At 38.2% G+C, this 18905-nt stretch overlaps 1 protein-coding gene across 1 annotated transcript; it reads left to right on the top strand.

The window, feature by feature from the left end:
* The first annotated feature begins 7030 nt into the window (after positions 1 to 7030).
* Positions 7031 to 16071, top strand: LOC128607594 (cytosolic sulfotransferase 3). Its single transcript, XM_053624572.1, has 8 exons — positions 7031 to 7279; positions 7669 to 7807; positions 9180 to 9308; positions 9460 to 9560; positions 12780 to 12906; positions 13953 to 14050; positions 14220 to 14394; positions 15078 to 16071. Exons 1-8 carry the CDS (start codon positions 7256 to 7258, stop codon positions 15188 to 15190), a joined length of 906 nt encoding a protein of 301 aa, XP_053480547.1. The 5' UTR covers positions 7031 to 7255; the 3' UTR covers positions 15191 to 16071.
* Positions 16072 to 18905: the final 2834 nt, after the last annotated feature.

Below are 18905 nucleotides of genomic sequence, written 5' to 3'. Positions count from 1 at the left end.
CACCGTTGTCTTTATGTTCTGTAATTAATTACATATTAATCATTAGAGAACAGAATACATACGCTGCAACAGTGCAGCTCAACACCCTGAGCAGTGGTGTTCTAGCTCTGTTACAAAATCAATCCGAACAGTATGTACACACATTAATAGAGAAACAAAACAATAATTATAACAACAAAAATTACAGGCCTCCAGTCTTACTGATTACTGTCAATACCAATAACCAAAATAATATGAGGGGGTGTCTTCTTATTAACAGTTTCCGGGGGGTGTCTTCTTATTAACAGTTTCCTCACATAAGCCCCCTGTCTTTCAAAGATAAGAACACTTTAATATAAGATTTTGTTTTTGGCATCCACATCAGATTTTTTGGCCAGGAAAATACAGAATGCAGATTATTTGCTCGGGAAATGGCATGAAGAAGTGTGGCTGGGGCTGATTTCTTTCTAGCCTAGACTATAGATTCTTGTGAAATGCCTTCTTATATTTCAGCCCATCTCACTGGGACATCTGTAACACATCATCAGCAACTGCATGTGTGATGAACACAAACTAGGTTGTCAAAGGTTAAAACGATATCACATCTTGAGGCTTCTGTCTTTATGATTGTAATGGACATTCAGCTAGCTAGGCAAAATCTAAACAGAAAGATGAAATGTTAATTCAACACAAATGTTACAAATAGTAAAGCAGTAAAGGAATAGTAGCCCATATACACTGTATATGCTCATGTTATCACTCGTTCACTTGGAATCTAATTGGTCCATACAGGATTTCACTTAGTTTTTTGTGATTGTTGATGAAAGTGTTTTGCGAGGTCTTTCACAGTGATGTTTGTTGGTAAATGAGACCTTTTAGCTGTGCTCATGTTCGACGCACAGCAATCAAAGGGGACTTTGACTGGCGTTTCTTCCCCCAAATCTGCAGAAAATCTGCGGTAATTCTGAAAAATATTGCAAGCCCCAGCGATCATTGAGGCGTTTCCTTGATTTTGCATTCATTTCTGTGATCGCAAAATCCTGGATGGACTGTGTAATACTAATAATAAAGGCAGCTAATCGATTTTACTGTACCAAGACGCTCCCTGGCAATTTGAACTAAAATATTGTTTAAGCCGTGTGTCAGGGCAGGACTCAAAATGTCACGTTAAAAGCCTGTTGTCCAATGAGCGTTAATCTTTCTTCCCAGTAAAACAGCAGGTACTTACAGTAGGCCCCAAGCAGCCATGTATTATTCATTTTTTTCTTTATTGTTTTCTCGTGATCTCGATTTAATTTTCCTGTGTGCTGGACATCCATCATCCCGAAGGCACTGGGGTTTTTGAATGGGTTTTTTGTTTAAAAACCTGAAATAAGGTTTGAGGTTAACTCTAAGCTCTAGATATGTTCACGTGTTATACTATGACATAAAATACTTCACGACTTGGATCACGAGAAAACAACAGAAAAAGAATTAATAATGCATGAACGCTTAGGGGTTCCGTACTCGAACACCTAACACATGCTAATTGATGCATGGACTGTTTGTTAGTGCTGTGTAAGGGCTTGGGGGTTTCAGTAGAGATTCTCACGCAGGCTGCTATGTCCACCGAAAAGAGTTTGAGTTTAATCAAAGAGCAGCACGAGATTGCACTGATTGATTCGCTAAAATATTAAATTCAACTAAAATTGATGAATTATATAGACACTTTAATAAACATTTCATTGCAAATTTTAATGAAAATTTAAGGGAAGCTAGACGTCCTGTGCAGTCCTTAAACAGACAGTAGCAGTAGGGGTGATCTAAGGGCACACACAGAGATCATGCTAAAGTAAATAATCATGGTTGACATGAAGCCAAGGTTTAGATTTAGTAAGGGAGAGATAAGATTTTATATAGAAGGAGCACTTGATCTCTGCTTTTAGAAGTCTTACTGTCAACATGCTAGAATGCCTTATCTTATCACAACCACATGTCAAACAAAACTTTTGTGCCATGTGAGCAAGCACCAAATTATGAATAATTATATATAATAAAGTATCTTTTAATGTGGTTTTTTAAACTGGTAGTAGAGGGAGTGTGAAGGATATAAAAAGGTCACGAAGAGCTTTATATAACAATGAAATGGTGGCAGCAATCGGAGTGTGTGCTAAAATATCAGTTGCAGTGTTTTACACAAGCTATGTTCTGCCCTGTTACACTTTCAGGTCTTTCCCCTAAACATGGTATCACAATAAAGTGCTTATTAAGGACATTTTATGACATGAAAAAATGAGGCCTCTAATGCAGTGATAAACTTCTGTTTTGCAACTTTCCCATATCCCCAGGATTGAATTTACTTACATTAAACAGGTAGCTATGCATATTCCTCATCCAGATACTAGATATGTACAGTTGTGCTCATAAATTTACACACCCTTTGCAGAATCTGCAAAATGTTAATAATTTCAACAAAAAAGAGAGATCATTAAAATTTTGAGTTTTACTGCCATGATTAAGCTATTTCACATAACAGATGTTAAGATATAGTTCACAAGACAGAATAGTAACTGAATTTACACAAATGAACCAGTTTAAACGTTTACTTATGCTTGGTTCTTAATACTGTGTGTTGTTACCTGGATGATCAACGACTGTTTTTCTGTTTTGTTCATGAGTCCCTGGTTTGTCCTGAGTAGTTAAACTGTCCATTGTTCTTCAGAACAAGTATTGCACATTATTTGGTTTTCCAGCATCTTCTGCATCTTTGACTCCATTCCAACAGTGGCTATATGATTTTGAGATCCATCTTTTCACACTCGTACACAACTATTCCAAAAAAAAGGTGCAAACATTCACTGATGCTCAAGAAAGCAACATGATGCATTAGGAGCCAGGGGGTGTAAACTTTTGAACTTTTGAATCGGTGTAAATTGTTATTATTTCGTCTTCTGGGAATCATGTAAATATCATATGTAGCTTCTGAAGGGCAGTACTAAATGAAAAAAAATATATTAATAAAAATAACAAATTACACCTATAATCCTGTTCAAAATGTATATCCCCCTGTCTCTTAATGTGTTACCTTCTTGAGCATCAGTGAATGTTTGCACCTTTTTAAATAGTTTTGTATGAATCCCTAAATTGTCCTAAGTGTGTATAGATGGATCACATCATCATCTAACCCCTGTTGGAAAGAGTTCAAATATGCAGAAGATGCTGGAAAAGCACAAAAAGCACATAATCAGGATTTTTCCGAAGAACATTGAGCATTTTAACTGTTCAGCACAAACAACTATCACAAAACATAAACACATGATCATCAATCATCCAGGTAACAACACACAGTATTAAGAATCAAGCGTATGTAAACTTTTGAACTGGTTCATTTGTGTAAATTCAGTTATTACAGTGTCTTGTGGACTAGATGTAAACATCTGTTATGTGAAATAGCTTATTGATGGCAGAACTAAATAAAAAACAAAATGCAATTTTAATGATCGCTCATTTATTTATTTATTTATTTAAGCAGATTCTGCAAGGGATATATAAACTTATGAGCACAGCTGTATGTAGGTCTCTAGGTTCTGATTATATACAGTATTATGGCTCTGTCTCTTTTTTCTACTTGGCTTCCATTTAGGTGTTTATTTATTAATTTACAGTTAATTATTAAATGTACTGGGTTAATTAAATGCAGTGTCCACAATCCATTTACATTTTACAGCATTTGCCAAACACCTTTATCTAGAGCAACTTACATTTAACACATTTATACAACTGAGCAGTTGAGGGTTAAGGGCCTTGCTCAAGGGGCCAGCAGTGAAAGGTTGGCGGTACTAGACTTTGAACTCATGACCTTCCAATCAGGAGTCCGATCTCTTATCCACTGAGTTACCACTCGCAATTCAGCACTCAATCAATATACAGGCTTAAAAAGATGCTCAGAATGCCAGCTAGAGGTCGATACACAAATATACACACCAATATCACCATCTAATGCTCACTATCAAATGGGAGATCCAAACACAAAAAAACACAAATTCAAGGCATTTGAAGGCAAGGATCATAAACAGCGGTCAAGGCAGGAACCAATAATATATATATTTGTGAGAACAGGAAGTGAGCATGAGCGCCAAAGAGGTTTCCTTAAAATTTAGGGGAGGGTACCCTCTGGTGGTGTGGCAGTGAACTGTCTCAGGAGATACTATATTATTTTCTGACTAGATTTTAGTCATTCAAACTTTTTGCCATTTAAGAGCATGACTCTGAATTCCCTGCTCCATTTCAGTAAGTTTTCTTCTGTTCTGGAGTTTCCCTGTGTCTCTCATGTCAAGGAAGCCACTACAATATCAACAGTCCCACCAGCCTCTGTCCCAGAATTAATGGTATTAACCTTTGAATTCACATCAATGCCTCATCTAGACTTAGAGTCCTTTTTCACAGGACTGTCTCAAGTTGTGTGTGAGTGTGAATGCCCATCTATAATGCAGGCTTAAATGGTAAATGAAATTGGGGTATCTGCTGTTAAATATGTTCAGCTCTTTACAGGAACCTTCCCGTTTGGGGCATAGTTGCGAACGGTAATTGCCATCCATTTTAATGAAAAAAGTGAAAGACTCAGAAATATGAGTATGAGCTTAAATAGGTGTATAAGCCTAAGTGACTAGGATTGAGGACACTAGACAGGACAAATATCCTATGTCCCCAAATAGTTAGATGTTAAGATTTAAAATTGAATTTAAGCCCTAAAAGGCCATTACATTAAAAAAAAAAATAAATAAATAAATAAAAGATGAATATATACAAATAAAAGATACTTCACATACAATAGAGCAGCCAAGTGATTCATTTCTCATACACACTCTGACAGTCTGTCATGTCACTCGTCATAGCTTTTCCCTGGATGGTACAAAAAGTGTGCACTACTTGTTATACTTGTCATCTGGCAAAGTGCGCTCTAAGTAATTTACTTAATGTGTGATCTACAATGGATAAAAACAATCTGTTTATTTAATTGCTGACTGCAGAATTGTATCGACATCCAATACAAACTTTGTTAAAATCAAAACAAAATTTCAGGTGATTTATAGTCAGTGTGTGGCCCTGCTAGTACCAAGCTGAGGATACACCCAGCCCAGCACCACACCCCTGTTAAAAAGATTGTGACTATTACTAGAATAGCTTAAGTGGGATTTAATTTTTACCTTTGGTCATAACCTTTGGTCACAGATTTACTTGCCAAACCAGCTTTACTTATCTCAATGCCAATATATTCGGCAAGTCAGTGCTTGTTCTGTTCAGAATTATATTCAGTCAGACCTTTAATTCCAGCCTTTTCTCCAGTCTCTCTACACTCAATATTGTTTCTTTGCTTCTGATCATGTGTCAGTCTCAGTCCATTCCCTTATGTCCCTTTCCCTTCTCCTTGCCCAATATTGACGTATTCTTGTTCCTTACAGTACAAAGATGCCCTTTACAAAAAAAACAAAAAACTAGCTTTGTGTATGTTTGATACTGTCAACATAAATTAACCCACTGGATGTGGTAAAATAAGACTAGGGTATGAAATGGTTATTTCTAAAGCCAATCCAATTTATTGCTTTTCTTTTTCCCCTCCATTCTTGTCTCAGGTAAACTTGGAGAATCACTTCTGTTCAAAATGAGCAGTTTGATGAACACAGTACAAGCAGAAAATAAAGAACACAACTTTACATTTCTGCACAGAGATTTAAGACATCAAGAGTATTTAAATGCAAATGTTGATCCAGTATATTTGTCCACTTGTATTGTGTCATGCCGCACACTTATAAGTGCAATATTATTAGAACTATATATATAAAATATACTGATTTGAATAAATCTTTTGGTTGAATTTATTTATTTATTTATTTTTAACAAAGCAACACTGTTTTTAGTACTTCTTAGTTGCTATATGTATAAATCTTCTAAAAGCCCCCGGTCTTTCAAAGATAACAACGCTTCAACATAAGGTTTCATTTTTCCCATCAACATCAGATTATTTGCAGTTAACAAACGTCTTAATGGTTATTTTGGACTTTTGTGGAACCAAATGCAACAGCACGATCAATGTTTGTAAGAAAAATGGTATGAAGAAGCAAGGCTGGGGGATGATTTCTTTCCAGCCCACACTGTAGATTCATGCAGACTTTAACGTGATAGTGAACATCATGTCAGGTGATTACACAAAGTGAAATGCCTGCTAGATTTGATCTTCATTTGGGCCAATATATTTCAGACAGCTTCTTGATGCTTCCATGCTCCTCATCAGCAGTGACTGAGAAATACATGTGAAATAAAATCACAGGTGTAATGAACATGAAGAAGTTTGATTGAAGGACCCCCCCCCCCCAAAAAAAAAGGCTTTGGAGGAGAAACTAAAAGTAGGTACACTAAGAACACATTGGCCGATCAAAGTATAATTAGGTAAGGAGATAAGAGAGATAAGAGATAACAGAGCCGTAAGATTTGTGTTTAATGCTTGGTATGTGGAGGAATTGCTGCATGAATCCAGTCAGACATTACAAACCCATTGCTCAACCCAGTTTCATTGTTGAGCTGTTGAATTATATTAGATTTTAGCCTTGCATCTATTATCACCTCCAGCTATCACTGCCAAAAGAAGCTCTGTCTTTAAACAAATTCCCCATTAACGACATTTAAAACAGCTTAAGAAAAAGAGCTGTTCAGCCATCATATAAAGCACAGGAGTTGCATTGTGTAATAAGTGACAAATTAACTTGGCCTGAGTGACAACTTAACAGTGGCCAGATTCTTGCTAGTAATGCAAATATTCCTAAACACCTAATGCTGTTTTAAAAATCTGCGTACTACTGAATGACACAGCATTAGTCTGCAATTGTGTTGTGCGATTCATGTTTATTAATCTAATGCTTTTTGATTACTATATATACATAATTTCTAAATATTTTACTTAATAGCATGAGAGTGTTTCAACAGTATTTACACTTGCACTAGAATAAGAACACACTAGGGGTCAGAGACTACATGGTAGTGCATGTGTATTTGTATGCTCTGGATTGCTTGAGATTGTTCAAATCATACAGTGCACTATACATAAGTGTCTGTGATGGCAGTAAAAAGACCGGAAAAGGGAAGGACTTTGGGTGGTTATATAATCCAGTGCTAGAACGAGAGAGAGAGAAAAAAAAGAAGTCAGCTGTGATAAGTAGCATGACGGAAGTGTGTCCAGGTCAAAAGTTTTGAGGGAAAGAAACTGAGTGACAAAGACAAAATTGCAATTTCTTATTTCATCATGGAAGGATCTGATGTTTCTTTGGTGAGTCAGCTACAAATATTTGTGAAAGTTGTTGGGAAATCTACTTTCCCTTTCAAGCTAACTGTGTCATGTGGCAATCCAAGTGTTACAAAAAGCAACAAACTTGCTTTGGTAAATGTTTTATGAAAGCATTTTTGAAAGGGTACAATGGCTCCAGATTTGGTTGATGCATGAACTAGTTATCATTAGTAAATTTGAATTTATATAACAAACTAGTTATAATTAATGAAAAGTGGGCTAGCAAACTTACATCAGTATTTATGTGTGAATTTAATGCACTGCTGTTTTAACAGAACTACAATAAAGCTTTAAATAGAAAAATAACCTCTGTTAGATTAAGTTATGGTTAGGTTCTTTGCCAAAGTTCACAATAATGTTCAACACTGCAGATGACGTCGACCAGCCGACCAGAACTGTTTGACTTTGAAGGCATCTCTATGGTGCATTACTTTACTGATGACTGGGAAAATGTTCAAAACTTCCAGGCAAGACCAGATGACATCCTCATTGCTACTTACCCCAAAGCAGGTATTCTGTGTATTTTGAAGCAATTTCACCAATAATGTTCATATGAGTAATTCTGAATGAAAGTTATGGGGCACAAAATATATTTATTTAATCAACTTACTCATTTGCTTATCGACTGGATAATGTGTGTTGGGTTAACTACACAAGTACTTGAAAGTTTGTGAACCCTTTAGAATTTTCTATATTTCTTCATAAATATGACCTAAAACATCATCAGATTTTCACACAAGTCCTAAAAGTAGATCAAGAAAACCCAGTTTAACAAATGAGACAAAAATAAATACATGGTCATTTATTTATTGAGGAACATGTTCCAGTATTACATATATGTGATTGAACCTTTGGTTTCAGTATCTGGTGATAAACATCCATGGTGACTGTTGATCAGTCCTGCACATCGGCTTGGAGGAATTGCTCAAATACCTCAGTACAGAACAGCTTCAATTCTGGGATGTTCTTGGGTTTCCTCACATTAATGTTTGTTTCTGGTCTTTCCACAACATTTCTTCTGGATTAAGGTCAGGACTTTGACTTGGCCATTTAAAAACATTAACTATATTCTTCTTTAATCATTCTTTGGTAGAATTACTTGTGTGCTTAGGGTCGTTGTCTTGCTGTATGCCCCACTTTCTCTTGAGATTCAGTTCATGGACAGATGTCCTGATATCTTCCTTTAGAATTTGCTGGTATGATTCAGAATTCATTGTTCCATCAATGATGGCAAGTCATCATGGCCCAGATGCAACTAATCAAGCTCACAACATTGATACAACCACTAGCATGTTTCACAGATGGGATAAGGTTTTAATACTGGAATGCAACGTTTTTCTTTAAATAAAATAGTGAATCCAAGAAGCATTGTCATGGTCTATTCCATGGTTCAAAGGACAGGCAGACAGGAACATCCATCCAGGATCCCAATGACAGGAAACAGATGAGGGTCAAAATCAAGAATTATAACTAGTAACAGAAAACAACATTTGGTCTTAACGGGACAAATATCAGAATAAGATTTTATACCGTTCTGGTTTTGTGTTTTGTCGTGAACAAACCAGGGCTATACACAGAACATGTGCACTCATTTGAGGAACAAACAATGGCAGGGGTGAAGACAGGAGCAAAGATACAAAACCAAGGCACATGGTAAAACAAACAAAAAAACATGGCGAATGAATGAGAAGCGCAAGCAGCATTGCATTGCACACTGAGAGGGGACTTCAGGACATTCTGCTTTGAGTAAAGTATTTTTGCATGTGTATGAGCTGAGCTAACATTTTACACAGGTGTAGGCCTACAGTGACTGTAAACCTCTGATTCCAGTTGGTCGTAACGACACCAGGTTTTTACTTTCTCTCCAATTCTCTTCCACCAGGCACCACCTGGGTTTCCTACATCTTAGACCTTCTTTATTTTGGCAATACAGCACCAGAGCGTCAGACCTCAATACCCATCTACTTGCGAGTGCCTTTCCTTGAGGCGGTTATTCCTAAGATAGCTACAGGTCAGTAGCCATGCTCACTCCAGTACAACACACATATGATTCATGAGGGAATCACCAGCTTCATCCTAAGCTTCACAATTATATGTATTGAAACCACTTGTGCATAGATCTTAAACATTTCAATTTAATGCTGCTTTTCTTCTTTGTATAGGGGTTGAACTAGTAAATAATTTACCCACCACACCACGACTCATCAAAACTCATTTACCTGTTCAGCTGGTGCCCAAGTCCTTCTGGGAACAGAACTGCAAGGTATAGTATTTGGGACCTCTCAGCTTTTCAGTTCTGGTCTTTAATTGTATGATATTTTTAATCATCAAACATAGGGATGGTGTAACAAGAGAGATTCTGGAGAGGGGGTCAGCTCCATGTGCTGGAGGTTTTAATACAAATCCAAAACAAAGTCCTAGAACAGGAGTCAGGAGGTCAAAACACAGATACTCTACAATAACAACCAGGCAAATCCAAAGAGTAGTCTAAGAACACAGCAAGTGTCAAACTCAGGAATAGCAAACAGAAAACAATGGCATAGAAAGTCTGGGTTACGCATGTAACCCTGTTCCCTGAGAAGGGAATGAGACGTTGCGCTTAGCATAACAGTATGGGAGCGCCCTTGCGCGCGTGACCAGTATCTGAAGCTTGTGTAAAATCATGGCTCTGCTTATAGGTCTGCCATGATCAGGTGACGTGGCAATTAAGCACGTCGCATGATATATATATCGCACCTGTGAACCACGCCACCAGCCTCTATTATCTGAAGCGAAGACGCAATTCACAGGCCTGCCCTGGTATGACAAAGCTACGCAATGTCTCGTTCCCTTCTCAGGGAACAGGGTTACATGCATAAACCAGACGGTCCCTTTCAAAGGGAACTTTGACATTGCGCTTAGCATAACAGTATGGGAACGAGAATACCCACTCCGTCATACCGAGGGTACGGCCTGTTCAAAAAGACCCAAGCCTGCGGGTCACTGCAAGACACTCGAGCCCAGGGTGGAATGAATATCCAGGCTGTAATAACGAATAAATATGTGTGGTGTAGACCATCCTGCAGCAGTACACACATCCTGTAAGGATACCCCTTTGGACAAAGCCTTCGAGGAGGCGACCGCTCTAGTGGAATGAGGCCTTATGCCCAGAGACGTGGCGAGACCGCGTGCCTCGTAAGCCATAGAGATTGCTTCCACTATCCAATTAGAGATGTGCTGCTTTGACACAGCATCACCTCTACTGTTGCCGCCAAAGCAGACCAGCAGCTGCTCCGACTTACGCCACTGGCCGGAACGGTGGACATAAGTACAGAGAGCCCTTACTGGACACAGCAGGTGCATCCTCTCTTGTTCCGGTGTGAGGAATGGAGGAGGGCAGAAAGCCTGCAACACCACAGGGTGGGCAGCCGATGTAGGCACTTTAGGAATATAATCCGGCCTAGGATACAGGAAGGCCTTGGCTAATCCAGGGGCAAAGAGCTACCTTTAGAGTCAGAAGCTTCTCAAATGGGGCCCCTGACAGACCTTCCAAGACCACAGAAAGGTCCCATGAAAGTATTGGCGGCCTGCAGATGGGCCTCAGCCGCCTGACACCATGCATGAACCTCGAAGGTAGAGGATGTTGCCCCACAGAGGCTCCATCAACAGGGGTGTGGCTGGCCAAAACGGCGGCCACGTAAACCCTGATTGTAGAAGAAGCCAACCCTGCTGAGAAACGTTCTTGTAAGATCTCCAGGACTGTAGCTATTGCGCAGTTCACTGGGTCTAGCTAACGTTCCTCACACCACAAGACAAAAAGCCGCCACTTGAGTGCATACAATTTCCTTGTGGATGGTGCTGTAGCACTTAACATGGTCTCTACAACCTCAGTTGTGAGACCAGAATCTATGAGCTGGTGCCCCTCAGTTTCCATAGTTTCCTTAGTACCCACAGTTTCCATAGTTCTGGCCGAGGGTGAAAATCAGCCCTCCGGCTTGAGACAGTAGAGCCCTGCAGATGCGAATCTCCCTAGGGGTACCATTGAGCAGGGAAATTATCTCCGAGAACCATATTCGAGCCGGCCAATAAGGTGCTACTAGCAGCAGATGTAGACAGTCTTGGCGAACTCTCGCTAGAACTTGTGGAAGCAGAGCGATCAGGGTAAAAGCATATAGACGTGACCTCGGCCATGTGTGCACCGTGGCGTCCAGTCCCAATGGTGCGGGAGGAGTGAGGGCGAACCACAGCGGGCAGTGTGTTGTCTCCTCGGAGGCGAACACATCCACTTCCACTTGTCTGAACCTCCGCCATATGGACTCCACCACTTGTGGATGGCGCCTCCAACCCCCGGGCCTCAGCGCCTGCCTCGACAGGGTGTCTTCCCCTACATTCCGGCTGCCCGGAATGTACATTGCACTCACTGACAAGAAATTTCCCTCTGCCCAGAGAAGGATTAGTTGACCCCTGCCTGAACAGGGGGCGTGAACATAACCCTCCCATACTGTTATGCTTAGCGCAACGTCGAAGTTCCCTTTGAAAGGGAACTTTTTCAATATAAATATTGGCAAGACTTTGCAATGTGACTGTGTATGTATGAGTCATTATAACATGCTACATTTGACTAGAAGATGTAACTCATTATTCCACAACTCCAGACAATAAAAAAACAAAAAAAACACCCCCTCAACTCGAAATTCCTACTCAGGAACTCAGGATGGTTTCCAAAGCCATGTTCTCTGACTTCAACAAGTGATGTCAAATCAACGTGTCTGAGCACTACATCTGCAGTAAACAAAGCAGCCCTTCTTATGCTGTATTTGAGGCATAGTTGCAACTTGCAATTCCCCACCTATAATTGGTAAAACCACAGAAAATGTCCCCTCAACCTGAAATTTCAACTTGCAAATTACCACGAATGCAGCAGTAGTTGACTAAGTCAAGAGAAGACTATCCCCAGTTAATGCAGCAAAAGTTGAATACAGCATAGTCCATAAACAGGAAATTACTGGGAAACAGGAAGAGTGTGAGACAGTTCAATACTTAAGAGGGGGCCCTCTGCTAGCAAGGAGGTGTCATGACTTAAGATCTGTAGGAAATAAAATACTAATAATGTCCACATCACCACAATAATAGAAATGCTGAATGCACATGATGATTGTGGAACACAACTCTTATGAATAAACAGATGTCTCCATGTGTTCAAGCTTTAAACAACATTCAAAGGATTATGAGGTTCCCACTTAAACAACGTTGCTTCTTCAATAAAAACTGTATTACACATTTAAATTAATGCTCTGTTCTGTAGAGTTAGATTCTGAGTAATGCTTATGTCTGAAATATAGTCAGAAGATTCTCCCTTAAGACTAGTACAATAATATAATGATATATAATAAGTATAATAATATGTTAACTAAAAAAAGTTGGCAATATTCAGCACATACACAGTATATTCCTCTCTGTATACTGTATTTCAGCTTTTCAGTGTCAGTGTGTGTCTCTCCAGGTTGTCTATGTAGCTCGTAATGCCAAAGACAATGCTGTGTCGTATTTCCACTTTGAGCGCATGAATCACGTACAACCTGATCCAGGAGACTGGAACAATTATCTACAGATGTTCATGGATGGAAAGAGTGAGTAACAATTACTATATCAAATGAACTCACTGGAGGAGGGGCTTAGTGGCACAAATATTAATTATGAGAAGGGGTTGAAAAAGTACTTAGAGATGATACTTAATTGACGGTATGGATGTGTGACATTCTTGTATTCAGCCAAAAAATAATGTACTCAAGAAAATAGCACACAAAAAAGTTGCTACTTAAGTTTTAAAAGTAAATGTTTAACTGGTCAAATTAGATGAATGTCAAGTGCAGTGGATTATATATACTACATGGCCAAAAGTATGTGGACACCTGACCATAATCCATATGAAGGTCTTCCACAGACTGTTGCCACAAAGTTGGAAACACACAATTGTCTATAGCATTTCTTCACTGGAGCCTCAGCATGACAGTGCAACTATGCACAAAGCAAGCTCCATAAGGACATGGTTTAACAAGGTTGGTGTAGAAGAACTCAAGTGGTCTGCACAAAACCCTGATTTCGAGCCCACTTAACACCTTTGGGATGAATTGGAATGCCAACTGCACTTCATGCCTTCTCACCGAACATCAGTTCACAGCCTCTTGAGCTCTTGTGGCTGAATAGGCAAATCCCCACAGCCACCTTCCAAAATCTAATAGACATCCTACAAATGGTTTTGTAATGGGATATTCAGTACTCAGGTGTCCACATACCTTTGGCCATATAGTGTATTTTCAGATGCATAAGAATAGCTATAGTGCTAACTGCATTGTGTAGCCTGAAGGTCATTGCTGGTAATGATTTGGAACTATTCTATATATGTTTGTGTTTTCTACATTGATGAACTTGATTGGATGCTTTAAATTGAAATGATTGGCTGCTTAAATGAGCCCATTCAACTGATGTGTTACACACAGTCACTGGCTTTTTTTTCATGAAATGTAATTAAGTAACATTACAAGTATTCAAGATTTCAACAATACTCAGAAATAAATGCACCAAAATAATAATAGTAATGCAATACAATTACTCTAGTAATTTCCACCACTGATTATCAATGTATAAACGTAATTCTTTTTATATGACCTTGTAGAGGTGTTTGGACCTTGGTATGATCATGTGACTGGCTACTGGGAGAAGAAGCAGACATACTCTAATCTTCACTACATGTTCTTTGAAGATATGGTGGAGGTACGCAATGTAGAATAACTTTGAACACTGTAGAAATTGTGAATAATTGTTAATGATACCTGTTACAGTGTACAATTTACTGTTATTTATTTTTTTCTTCATGAGGCTTATTATTGTGGGTCCAGAATTTTGAGCCTTGATCATCCTAATGTGTTTCTTTCTTATCTAGAACACTGATCGTGAGGTGGAGCGTCTTTCTTCTTTCCTCGGTTTATCTACACCAAAAGAAGAGAGAGAGAAGATTACAAAAAATACCCACTTTGATGCCATGAAGCAAAACAAGATGACCAACTACTCCACAATCCCAGTCATGAATTTTTCAATCTCACCGTTTATGCGCAAAGGTCAATATACTTTAAATCCTTACGAGCCATTAACACTGGTATATGTTTACTTCCTGCACAAAAATGGCAAGGAATGACTGCTGCAGCATTGTCCCAACTAAAACATCTAGGTTATCAGAATGGGTTTTTTTTTTGTATGTAACATTTCTAGAAACTTTGTGTAATACAACTCTAAACCCCACTTTGAGGACCAATCTGAGTTGTTCTGCACATTATATTTGTAACATTTCTGCAAGCCGATGTTTGCACAAATGTTTGCTTGAACCCACTTTTTTGATTCATTTTTAATATTGATGTACTTGTTGTATATATGGCATACACTGAATTTACAAAGCAAGGTAATTAAGTGTTTGACTTGACGTCGGTCCACTACTGATGTTGGACTACTGATCAGAAGGTTGTCAGTTCAAATCCCAGCCCTGCCAAGCTGTCACTGCTGGGCCCTTGAGCAAGGCCCTTAACCCTCAACTGCTCAGTTGTATAAATGAGATAAAAGTAAGTTGCTCTGGATAAGGGCGTCTGCCAAATGCCATAAAAAATGAAATATTCTGTCTAATATATACTATATTGGGGCTGATCAAAACTTGAATAAGATATTCAAGTGAAAACCTCACTAAGTGTTGCTAATAGGATGATATACGTTGCTCAAATGATTTGTATTTTCTTTCTGAAATTTCCTCCAGGTAAAGTCGGTGACTGGAAGAATCAATTCACCGTGGCCCAGAATGAGCAGTTTGATAAACACTACAAAGAGAGGATGAAGAACCCAACTTTAAAGTTCCGCACAGAGATTTAGGACATCATGAGACCTAAGAATTGTAATTTACATGGTGAAAAATTTCGAACACAGATTTAGGGCGTCCTGAGACCTTATAATTCTTAGAATTTTGCATGAACAAATATCCCTCAATGATCATTTTGCCTACATGTAAGCTGTAAACAGTACAAACTATATAAGGAATAATATGAACAATTCAAATATGTTATTATTTATATAGTAACAACTTACATGGGCTTTTGTATAGCAGAAGCTCCACATAAAGGGATTAGAAAATGTCTGAATGTTGAAATGGTGTTTTTTTATGTGTTTATTTAACACAGAGTCTCCAGTGTCAACATTTGTAATAGTCAGAGGTAAAGCTCTTTAAGTTTCATGACATTATTATCTCTGTTAGCGTTGGAAAAACGCTGTGGTATAAGAGGAATAAGACACTTTGGGACATCCTGCTATAGGAAAAAAAATTCATTTTGGGCTTTTTTTTTATTTGGCTGCATCACAACACCCCATCATTGATTATTTTTCTACAACATGTCCCCTTGTGTTTTATTCTTGACATCATTTACATTGTTTACCACAAAATCTAGAAATTCTTAGTTTTGAAATGCCTACAGAGCATTTCTGTGGCAGTTGCCGTTACATAACAGCATCTGCCGAGATACATTTTGGCTGTATATAACTATGGACCTGTGAATCGATTGCTGCAAATTAAATACCACATGGATTGATTTAATGAATTGGCAAGTCTTTAAAAATGAAAAACATGCTTGTTGTGCCAGTGTAAAATGCTAATTTTTTACTCTACTATCCCCTTGACATTGAGTGTGACATGCTACAAACTGTAGCTTCTCTCTTCTTCTCTAAGCAATAAAGTAAACAAACTAATAAATTAAAACAAACTTTGTGCTTTTGTGGTCATTTTGTGCTCGCAGGGGAGCCTGGTGCCTATCCCAAGGAACACGGGGCATGAGGCAGTGGACACCCTGGATGAGGGGCCAAGCCATCGCGCACACACACACACACACACACACACACACACACACACACACACTATGGACAATTTTTTGAGTTGTAAATGTTGAGTGGTATGACTTAAAAACAGGTTGGACAGAGTGGATCCATCAGTGTTGCCAAATCATAAGTGACCAGATGGCAGAGTAACGTGTATTACTCGAGATTAGACAGATTAGACAGATAGATGGATGGGTAGATAGATAGGAACATAGATAAGCAGAAGGAAATTATGTAATAACACTGCAGATGTAACAACGCTGATTTTTTCCCCAATTTATTTCTTTATTTTGTACATTTAATTTTAAGTAATAAATATCAGGAAGCATACCCATTCACACTTCAGTTCAATGCTAATAAGTAGGAAAAGACAGAGCCCAATTTGGGATTTTTTTTAGTACAATTACCATGATATTAACCCCTGCCAAGAGAGACAAAGCCTCAGCTGGGAGAAAACACTGTGTACTGCCTTCAAAGGAAGAAGTACAGCAAGACTATTTACAAATGCAGAACTTGTGATGTGTTTCTGTGTACTATAGTGGACCATCTTTGTTTCACTGAGTTGGAATGATGTCAAGGACAGCCAAGCTCAATGATGTGCACACTGACTCTTAATGTTTTCACATCTGTTCATGTTTTGCATATATTAGTTAATATTTTGCATTTCCTTATTTGTTGTAAATAGTTATTTTTGCCACCTAAAATCAAATCCCACATCCATGTCATAGGAGGTGGAACCAGCACCTTCTGCGTGCTTATATTACATACAGGGTTATGGTGCTGATTTTAGTAAAGGGTAAATGAGTAAGTTGAAGGCTAGATGCATAAGTTTCAAACTTTATTTATGAAATAGCATTTTGTAGCTGAGTTTTATGCTATTCCCTTTTGTTATTTCATTTTGTGCCATTTGGATGTATTTTCCATGTCATTTGTTGGTGGTTTGTGCCATTTGGACATGTTATTTTGTGACATTTCTATAGGCATTAATACCATTGGGAGAGGTTTTGTGCCATTTGGAGACGTTTTTACCTTTGTTTGGATAACCTCACACAGAATTTTAGTGGTTGAAGATAACTCCTTCAAATTTTGGATGCTTATGGGCAAGTACTAGGGGCATCTCAGAGAGCAGGAATGGGCTTGATCTCACAATTTACTTGGAAGAATCAAACATTTGTGTGGAAAAAAACAACTGATTTTTTTTTTCTTCTAAATATATTGCCCTTAGGTGGCTAGGTAAAAACAGAAATACTTATGAAAAACTGCTAATTATTAATGAGTGTCTACTTTGAGTGTCTACTTTTAAATGAGCCATTAACCCCTACTGTGAAGTGTGACATCGCAAATAAATTCCATGCTGAACAAGGGCACCCCCAAAACAGGCGAAAATTTTATTTTTTGGCTACTGGTAAAATTAAAAATGAAACGATACTGAAACTAAATACAAACTAAAAGTAATGATTTTCAAAAGATAAAAATGAAATCAAAACTATATATGCACCATGAAAACTAACTGAAACGAAACAGAAATTGAAAACCAAAATACAAAACGAAATAAAAATAAAAACTAGCAATAATTTCCAAACTTTTAAAAACCCTGGGCTGGACAAAACGTGGCAAAAACGTGATCAGGTCACATGTAGGTCGTGGAGGTTGTTGGGAGAGTCCACGGAGTGCTGTGACGTAACAAACACACTACACTTGGCCCAGGAATGAAGAGTCATTAGTAATGGATTTGTTAAATAGGATTTGGAATTGGAATATTTCAGAAATCAGCAGCCGTATTCAAGCGGGCTTTGTTAAAAAAAAAAAAAAAAGAAACAATGCATGCTTTATTTCCAGTTTAGACTATTTAAGCTTCCTAAATTGCTGTGGATTTCAGTGAGACTAAACAATTATGTTATTAAATACAGTCAAACTCAAAGTCCCTCAACTGCTATGAACAGAAATACATTTGCTCAAAGGACAAGGGCAAGCCTCAATAATAATTTTTATACCAAGCTTGAAATATTATTGTTTTGGCATCATAAATTTGTTAGCTGTTATGAGCACCCCTAATAAATTTCTTCAGCTTACAGACCAGCACACAGCAATGGCCCTGTGATGGTCCCTTTCCACTGTGGGACTGGGTCGAGGACAGCTGAGCCACTGGACCTCATTTAGCAAGCTGGATTAGAAGAAATGTATTTGTAAATTACACATGAATTTAGGTATTCATGGAAAAAAAATCCTGTAGTTATTCAACTACTTTTTTCATATTAGAATGAATTCATGCCTTCTAGGGAGACAAAGGAAATGCCTCATTTTATACAAGACTGTTTACTCCAGCTCGGGTTGCCGCCTTTAATGTGTAAAAATACATTTTTACATTATTCTCACTGTAAAGACTTAGTGTATGTAGAGAACAATGTCTATGAAAATACGGGACAAATCATGTCCCTTAATGGCTCAATAAGGAATGCAGTCTAATAATTTTCAATACGGCACAATCCCACCAATGAAACTTTTTACTGAAGTAGAGCCAGGGTTGCTCATGAAAGAGTGGAGGGCTTTGGGTGGTTTAATAATCAAGTGCAAGAAAGGGAGCTAGACAAATAGGTCAGCTGTGATAAGTACAAGAGTAGTGTAAGGGAAGCGTGTCAACCATCAAAGATTTTGAGGGAAAGTAGCACGTGAATGACAGAAAGACAAAATTACAAAACAAAGAACAATTTCTCATTTCATC

The sequence above is a fragment of the Ictalurus furcatus genome, chromosome 5 (assembly GCF_023375685.1).
Source record: "Ictalurus furcatus strain D&B chromosome 5, Billie_1.0, whole genome shotgun sequence".
In the NCBI taxonomy this organism is placed as follows: Eukaryota; Metazoa; Chordata; class Actinopteri; order Siluriformes; family Ictaluridae; genus Ictalurus; species Ictalurus furcatus.
Note: the sequence above shows the minus strand (reverse complement) of the source record. Positions and strands in the feature narration are given on the sequence as shown.

What these genes read in the sequence shown, in the direction of transcription:
- LOC128607594 (XM_053624572.1), top strand. Translation starts at nt 7,256, where the DNA reads ATGGAAGGATCTGATGTTTCTTTG. An exon ending in GATGTTCATGGATGGAAAGA is followed by an intron (nt 12,907 to 13,952) that starts GTGAGTAACAAT and finishes ATGACCTTGTAG; the next exon opens with AGGTGTTTGGACCTTGGTAT. An exon ending in TCTTTGAAGATATGGTGGAG is followed by an intron (nt 14,051 to 14,219) that starts GTACGCAATGTA and finishes TTTCTTATCTAG; the next exon opens with AACACTGATCGTGAGGTGGA.